At 32.2% G+C, this 9,303-nt stretch overlaps 1 protein-coding gene across 6 annotated transcripts in view; it reads left to right on the top strand.

Moving 5' to 3' along the window:
• LOC122629874 overlaps window positions 1-9,303 on the top strand; it is a 198,146-nt gene that overhangs the window by 167,989 nt on the left and 20,854 nt on the right. For 5 of the 6 annotated variants that reach the window (XM_043813729.1, XM_043813730.1, XM_043813728.1 and 2 more), the window contains 7 exons: window positions 920-1,057; window positions 2,624-2,829; window positions 4,634-4,927; window positions 5,260-5,324; window positions 5,473-5,677; window positions 6,216-6,361; window positions 6,720-6,848. In XM_043813729.1, coding sequence (XP_043669664.1) covers window positions 920-1,057; window positions 2,624-2,829; window positions 4,634-4,927; window positions 5,260-5,324; window positions 5,473-5,677; window positions 6,216-6,361; window positions 6,720-6,848 — 1,183 coding nt within the window. Of the gene's footprint in view, window positions 1-919; window positions 1,058-2,623; window positions 2,830-4,633; window positions 4,928-5,259; window positions 5,325-5,472; window positions 5,678-6,215; window positions 6,362-6,719; window positions 6,849-8,763; window positions 9,033-9,303 lie in introns of those variants that run through there. The other variant, XM_043813731.1, reaches the window with a different exon arrangement.

The following is a 9,303-nucleotide window of genomic DNA, read 5'->3' as shown; positions in this document are numbered from 1 at the left end:
CTCTCTCTCTCTCTCTCTCTCTCTCTCTCTCTCTCTCTCTCTCTTTCTCACGTTCACTTTTGCGCAAGGATGCGCATCTACAGCGACACTGCATTCGCAAGTCGACTAAATAAGTATTGAATAAGGACGAAATAAAAAAGTAAGATGGTTTGCCTTGACGAAGCTGAATAAAATACGTAGCCAGCTCGTTTAATGCTCGTTGAACAATGCCCACCTCGCGATGCCTCTTTGGGAATTCCTCTCGTAAGAATCTCTGGGTATAAGCTCTCGTTTTCTGGAAGGGGAAGAGACATGAAGGAAGACTAGAGCAGAAGAAGAAGGAGACGAAAAAGAGAAGAGAAGAGAAGAGAACAAAATGGAAGAAGGAACGATATGCTCTTGTTCTTCCCTTCTGTTTCAAAAGGTGCTTTGTCTTGCGGTAAATTGGCGTGTCTGCACGATTCGTTTCGGATTTACCTCGCGTTATTTTTTACAAAGGCCTCTGCACGAGAAACGTTCCAGTATTCCCTTGAAATGGTCTTTGGAGAATCCTCTTCGTTTCTCTTTTCGGACATGCAACTTGGGAACATAACGCCGCGTGTGAATTATTATCAAACGTATTGCAAAGTCTCATTGCGATGTGAATAACTAACTTTTACTGATAATTATATATCGATTCGTTTCATTTTTATGAAGACATATCATTTATTAATAAATATATGAAAAATAATTGAAGTGATAATAATTGACATTACGATTATAAGACCAAGGAATGAATTCTTTCGTTAAGAAAAAGAAAAAAAAAAGAAATATTATTTTATAATTATTAATTTATTTTAGATTTATATATATTTACGTACGTCGATAATGATATAAAAAGATTGAAAATTATCTATAAGTATATAGAGATCTAAGGTATATTTTTCTTCTTATTTTATAGAAAAACCGATGGCAGAAAAGACGAATGCATCGTGGCACAAGAAAAGATGCATCCTGCATGTGCGCAACGTATCGAAGGTGCCGATATGCCTACATGTCACAGTCTCGCGGAGACTTGCAAGAAAAACGAAGCCTGTCGGCAAGTATACGTGTTCAATGATCAATATAATTATAACCATTTTCATTGCTCACTCAAAATTTTTCTACTTCTTAGGAAAACTTCATCAATTTTTTGAAATTTCGAATGTTTCGTTTTCCTTAGAAACAAATATAAATCATTAAATATCTTCTTATCAACTTTTTCTCCAAATATAAATAGAAACATCTACACAAATTTTACAGATGATTTCGTCGAGATGATTAAAAAATGTGAAATATTTGTATAGCAACCATATTTTTGTGATATATTTATCTACTTTAATTCTTAGCACTCGATACGGCTAGACAACAAAAAACAAATACTTTCTCAATATATATCTTATGAGGTCTATTTCTGTAATGTAGATATTCAAAGTCTAATTCGTCAATTAGTAAGTTAATGGTAAATAGATGTGCGTTTTTAATAAATCTAATGTAGGGGAATCGATAACCTATATAAATTCTGGGAATTCGTCGTCGATAAATCAAAGATAAAGAAGCGTATTTTAGATATATAAATATATTCTTGTTAGCGGTATCTGAGACCTACATAAATTTTTACATTTCATCTTGCCTAGAATATGGATGTGCTGTTTGCAAAACTTCCTTCGTTAAAAATCCCTTTCTCTTCCTCTCTCTTTTTCTCCGTCTCATACTTCGTAGACGAACAAATATTCACGTTGAAAGCATTTCTTGTGAAATTCAGTGCTTTACTTAGTTACTTGGATCTCTATTACTCCTGTTTGAAAATGCAGCAGAATTACAAATTCTTCGGGTACGTTTGTTTCAAAAGAAAATTGACCTTAACCCTACATTGCATGAAACTTTATATTTTATCGAAAAGAATGTTTTCTGAAGTTAAAGAAATTACTTTCTAAAAGCTGAAAAATAATTTAAAAAAAAATACGACAAATCAGAAGTATAAAAAATATAAACAGATTTTTATATGTATCATCATTGATAAACGACATTCTTTTCATTGTGTAAATAGGATCAATAAAGTGTATATGAGTGAATATATTTAGCCAGAATTGAAATGGAACAATTATTATTATAATAAAAAAAATTAGATATATATAGCGATACACTCCGAAGTGTAGAGTTAATGGCAAAGAAAAAAATAAGAATAATTTTTGTTCGTTTCTTTGACATCCTCGAAAATAAAATCTATTGCATTTAACTTATTTTTATTCTATCGTCGACGAAGGAATACGCTTCAGTTTTGATGGATCGAATGATTCATTAAGTTTATCGAAACGATTTTTCTCTTCTCCCTTCCGATCGACGTTGGAGTTACTTAAGAAATTTTTGAACCGCTCCTTTTTCTCTAATTACTCAAACGACGGGCTCATTGGGGAAGCGTCTTGACGTCCCCCTTTTAATTCTCTGATTAATGAATCAAGTAGGGTCGCATTTTTCCCTCTTGAAATTGACGAGAATTCTTTCCAATTCTGTCCTTGTGTACTCACTTACAAGTCACCGAATCGTTCACTGTTAATCATATTTATCTAATCGTTATTTTAATTCTTTTCATTTTTCTTTTCTACGTCTTTTCTCGAACATATAGCATGAGATTGGAGCATTACGAGCAAAATTGTGCGGTAGACAGCGTAACGAAAAAATGCGCAGGACCACCATCCGATTGTAGGAAAGCGATGCTGGGTATACTTGGAACCGAACTTCGTTCAAATTGTGCTTGCAAAGGCACCGACTTCACGCAACTCTACGACTGCCTTGGTTGGCAAAGACTCCTTTGGGTTAACCCGTGTGTAGGTAAGTTAATTAAGTTCTAGAGACACTCTTAGCACTCTGCGTTATACATGTACGTTAGTTCAAACCAGAAATGTGAGAGCGATGTGTGTATATCATCATAAAGACATATTTACTTTTGTAATAAGTTTTCACGTAAGCTGTTAGATGATTTTTCTTTTTTAATCTTTTTTAAACTCTTTTCAACCTTTACTTTGTTCTACAAATATTAAAAGTGTCACTTGTAATTATTTGACTTAAAATATATCAAGTACATATTTATATTGATGGTATTTGTACGACATTTACATTTTGCAAGAGTTTCATATTAATGGCTTTATTTAAAACTACTTTTTGTCCTGACAATATATGACAATATAATATTTGTTAATTATTATTGGATATTGTTTTTAGTAAATTCTATTTAAAATCGTTCTAAATTCGATATTAATAATTATACTCGAGCACAGCTTACTTATTTATTTCCTTATTTTAAGCTTTGAAAAATTTCTTCTATAAATAAATATCAGAAGAAAAAATTATGTATACTAATAATAACAATATCAGTATTACGATAAAAATAAAGTTTTCCAATGTAATATCTTGGCTTCCAATTTTTGAAAATTTGATTATTCCAAAAATTAAGTTTTTATAAACTTGATTGAATCTTATTATTTCTTTTAATAAAATTTTATTAACTAAATTCAATTGTCTAATAAAAATTATATAATAATCACGACGTCGTATAATACATAATTTATTTTTTAATTTGAATGCATCAAGTTTCATCCTTGTTAATAACATCTTATTCGTGTCTTAAATAAAATGTTACGAACTAAAATGGTCGACTTAGAAAGAAACCGACTTGTGTCTATTACAGCTATCACTAATATTTTATTGGTGAATCAAAAAAAAAAAAAAAACAGAAATTCATTTCGTTTCGAAAGAAAAATATGGAAATATCAACTAAGTTCCGTGCGATGGTGTTAAGGGACTTGCATAGCTATCGCCTACGGTCAGGTGTCGCGCAATATTTCAGTGTCCAGGGACTCCAGGCTGATTACAATTTCAGGTGAAACCGTGCCATGCCGTCGGCTGGTCCTGCCGGCGCTGCTTCATCCTTGCAATGATAGAAATTGCGAAATGAATAATGAAATGTTGCGAATGGTTGTATATCATCGCATTTACGCTCGTATTGTGTAATAATGAGCATGTTTATGGAAAACGTAGTTGATGGAGAATCGGACGGATGAAGAACATTAAAGCTTTCTTTCTTAGGAAGTTTATATTATACAGAATGTTTTAGAAACAAGTGACCAAAGTTTAAAGAGTGTATATATATATTATAATTATAATAAAGATGAAAAGCATTCATATCATCTTTATGTTCATACAATGATTTTTTATACTTACGATTATTAGGATATGTTCTTGAACTTTGTTCACTCTAGATCGAGTCTTCAAAACAAAGCGTTGTTAATTTTTATCTCGGAAACACGTCATTTTCGTGAAAAATTGTTTAGGAAAGAATTATCTTATTTCAAAGGATTCATATGTTATAGTATTTATTGGTTTCTATTTAAACAACATGTAAATAAATAAATAAGAGTTTATACGAGATTTTTTATTAAATATACAAAAATATGTTTTACGAGATAAAAATTTGTAGAACTTTTTTTGAGCTTTGTAGAAAAAGAAGATGATTGTCAAGAATCAATATTAAAGCTTATGATGAGAAAAGTTGTATACCTATACAATACATTAGTTTGCTTATATTTCAATAAATAGGTAAGCGAGTCAATAATAAACAAACTCTTGAACCTTTCAGTCGAGTCTCAAAAGGACTACCACGCACGTCGAAAACACCACCACTATTCAAGAACAACGCCGATTAGTAGTATACTGTCGACAACAACAACAATGACGACGTCGTCGTCGACTACGAGAATACACGTAAGCATGACGGCGACTACGATGGCCACCGCGGTCGAACGAGTTGAAGATAATCAAATACCGGAAGTAACGAAGTGGCCGACCACCGAACCCACGGAAACTTTAGAAATCACGACTAACACCGTTAGTACGACGCCAAGCACAACTACAACGACAACCACACCGCCCCGTGAGTATAGTCTTTTTCATTTAGCAATCGTTGAGAGCGTTTACAAAGATGATGACGAAATATTAAATTAGTTTATAGATAAATGTCGTTTCAAAAAAGAAGTTTATTCAAATGAACTTATGATGAATCAACCCAGAAATAATTAAAGATGTAATAAATATTTTCTACGTAGAAATGAAAAGAAAAAAAAGAAACATGTTTATTAGAAACATTATTTACATGCAGTATAAATAAACAGTATAAACAGCATGAACATGCATTTAGTGTAAATTACAATTAATATTTATAGAAATTATGTTGATCGCATGTGATAAATATCGTTCTCGTTTCAGGCTTCTGTGTCGTTCAAAGACCAAGACAGAGCCATCAGTACATACGGGAGGGTAAAGGCAAAAGGGTGAGTTAATTATTCTCTTCGACTTATACTACACAAGTATGTACTTATGTAAGTTGGATGTATGTGAAAGTGTTCTAAACGTTAAGGTTCGTCAAATAAATGCGCTTATCGATTAACTATGTAACACAATGAACGATCTTGTCGATAGCTTTATCGCGAAGACGAGCCAGAATGTTCGGAGCTCTGTCAGTGCGGTGAAGGTGAAGTTCTCATCTGCAATACGATCTGCGTCGACTCGTCTCCTTGCAAAACGGACTTCGCTTACTATAATCATGAGGCACCAGCTTATCAGGCCCACCGTGGTCCATGTCTCTGCTATAGTGGTGGTTTCATATGTATGCGTCCATCACCTGGTAAGTAAAGCCATTTTTGACGTCTTCGATCGACGTATTTTTCGATGTCTCATGTCGATTTTCTCCTTCGACGCTCTCTGCGTACCATAATACTTTCTCAATATTTAAATAACTAGAATTTTTCATATTTCACACTCGTCGCGTCGATATCCGCTTTATCATCGATATATGCGATACCTGTAGGTTATATGATGTATGTTTTCTATTATATGAAATACGTTTTCTATTATAATACTACTGCCAAATTTTTTGTCAAATTTTATATATGCTACAAAATTGATTTCGTTTTTTCTTTTCTTAAAGAAAGGACGTACTTGATAACTATTTCTATATTAAACGAAATATGAAAGAAATAAACTATGTAATAATATAAAGATCGTAGTAATAACTATGATGATTGTAATAACGATAGTAATAGTAGAGATAGTATGTGTGGAAGAAATAAACTAAAACGTAACTATATACTATTACTATCGTATCAAAGATATAAAATGTCTCATAAAAATGATATTCTTAATTTTTCTTTTTCTCATCACAGGAGCATACAGTATACCGCACGGAGTTTTTATGTTCTTGGGATATAGCGAGAAGGACGAGACCTTGTTAAGGCCGCACAACAATCTCACGGTTCTAGACGCCGTTTCGTCTCTCGACAATTTCATGAGAGAGGAAGTCAATAACCAGGTATATTGTGTCGAAATGATACTACCAAGATAATGGTCCGATTAAAATTTGAATTAACGACGATTAGCATATCGTATTAGATAACGAGTTAACATCAAATCCGTTATGGCAATTTTTTTTTTTATTAGATATTGAAGAAAGATTAGACGAAATGATAGAGACTTCGAATTTCTAAGAATATAATTTAAGACTTTTTTTACTTTTATTAAAGTCCTACTACTTCTCCTAATTTCTTGTATCGACGAAGAATTCACTGAAAATTTGTCGTTTGCAAAGAGGAAATTGCTTACGAAAGAAAGTTGGTAATACGGAGAAACGTGAAATGCCATTGGAATGTTTTCCTCTTTTCCTTTTACAGACCGTATGCACGCTCTTCCTCTACAATGTGACTCGAGAAAACGTGATTGCAGTAGCACGTCTTGGTACGGACAATCCACCCTTAAATAGCAGTCAAGCTCAGAGTTTGCAACACCTCTTGCGAGTCAAGGTAAGCAAATACTAATCCGTGTATATATACATATGTGTGTGTGTGTGTATTTGAATTTATTTAAATCGTTTCATACGAGCAATGATTTTAATCAAACATTCTCGAAACGAAATCATGAACATTTCAAATAATAAAAGAGAAATATGGAAACAGCAAACGGCTTCTATATTTGGAAATTTTATTAAATTATCCAGAATTATTTAAGATAAAAATGTTTCACGACATATTACGTATTCATTCAAATGTTTACTCTCACGAAATATTGTAATCATTCGTTAGTGTGCCCGAACGTCGAGTAGTCGAGAAGAGGAAATAATGTCGAAGTTTTAATTGATTGTACTTGACGAGACGAAGGCTTTAAATGTGTAAGAAATCAAATAAAAGGAAATCCACGGAGTTTTCGATTGTGTTTGCTTGGAACGAAGTACGACGAAGTAATATCATGTTGCAATAATGAGCTTAAATTCTAACTTTGCGAAAATTCTAATTCTTTTTTGAAAATCCAACGAATCTATGTTAAGTTAGTTTTTTAAAAAATCTTAAATGCTTTACTTTGCTTTACAAACTGTCAACAATTTTATTATCAGCGTTATTATTACCGTTTGTAAAATTGTTATTTCGTAACATTAAACTTTACTATAATACATTTTACGGTAAAGTATTACCTTTGATAATTATCACGTAATCACAGCCGATAAACGTAGAGCATCGTATGTAATACGACAACAAATTGGTTCCAAGTAGCACTAACACAGGAAATGATGTTCACCGAAAATAGGACGAATATAATATTAAGACTTGCATGATTATCTCTTTATTGACTAAAGCCGTTTTATCTTTTGATTAATTATATGCCTCGTAATAATTATAATAATAATTAATTATACAGAGTGTTCCAATAACTATTACCATCGTCATATGTTTCCAATGTTATTGACATACAAAAAAATTTTAATAAAAGTTAAATGGTTTCAAGGATCATTGTATAATAATGCATGTGCATATCCAATAATACACGATAAAACTATGATAAAAAAAAAATATAACTCGTACAGTTGCATGATCAATAGACATTTCTTAAAAATATCTCGAAAAGATATCGACGTTGTATCCTAATAACTTTTTATTCGAAGTGACACGAATAATCGATCCAAGCAAAAAGGATTATAAGGTCTATAGAAAAAAATATAGCTATAAATTGGAAATCTCGAAGAAAAAAAATACTTTTCGAGATTTTCTTGAAAAAAAATTCTTTCCATTATCGAATGGTTCCTTGGAAACCATTCAACTTTTATTTAAAAGATTTTTCTCTAACATCCATAATATCAGAGATATTTAAACTAATAATAATTATTAGATCGACTTGTATATTATTTAGAGTCAGCATAGCATTATAATTCATCATTGAACGTAAATAATAATATTGAAGAACATATTAGCCAAGTGTACAGAAGGTCAAATGTATTTATTACTTGCTCAAAGTCTTATGAATGGAAGCAATTAACAACGAATACACTTAATCGTCGATATATTCCATAAGCACGCAATCGAAACTCTCGCGTAACAAGCGAGATGTCGATAATATAAGCACCAAAATCGAACACGCTTCTAATCTTCGGGATTGAATTTAATCGCGTTCATCATTAGGATTTATTCAATTCCCACGGGAAAAGTGTGGGTAAATATTTGTAAGATTAATCTTCTAGCGCTAATTGCTTTTAAACTGATAAACGTTTTAATTAGTCGATAGTAAAGCGAAAAGCATGCATAAAGTGATTAGCTAACAAATCGATAAAGAATACAACGATACAATGAAAACAAAAAGCACATCGTGTTTTATTTTTTATACAGCTACGAGTAAGCTCGAATCGAATGAAACATTAAATTGGCATCGAATCGTTTCGAAAATCTGCAGGTGAAAATCCGTCTAATTCGTTCTCATGCATAAAATGAGGGGAGGAATTGAAACGGCTGGATGACGCTCCGTAAGGGGTGGTAGTGACGACAAGGGGGTAGAGGATTGGATAGAGAAAGAGAGGATTTCTACCTGCAACCAAAGCCGATTGACCGGCGCAAAATGTCGCGCATTTAAAGTTCCGTTCACATCGAACAGTACGCGATATATCGGCCGATTGGATCCCCATATAAACGTGTTATACTAGGTGGGCCAAATAAAATGTTATTTGCAAATTTATCTCGGAAATATTTTCTTTCTTTTTTATGTCTATGCGACGTTTAGAATAGTACGAAATTATCTTGAAAATAGCTACAATACCGAATGTTCGAAAAGGTATATAAACATTTAAAAAGATAAAAGAAAATTCTTAATAACTTTTTTGAACGCTTTCAATTAAAAAAAAAAAAAACAAAAAAATTCTCGTCATCGCGCTATCTAAAGTAATTTTTATTTGAAATATTTCCTTTCTGCTTTTAAGATCGGTCTGTTTTAAATGCC

The sequence above is a fragment of the Vespula pensylvanica genome, chromosome 6 (assembly GCF_014466175.1).
Source record: "Vespula pensylvanica isolate Volc-1 chromosome 6, ASM1446617v1, whole genome shotgun sequence".
NCBI lineage: Eukaryota > Metazoa > Arthropoda > Insecta > Hymenoptera > Vespidae > Vespula > Vespula pensylvanica.
The sequence above is the reverse complement of the archived record's forward strand: the minus strand, read 5'-3'. Positions and strand labels throughout refer to the sequence as shown.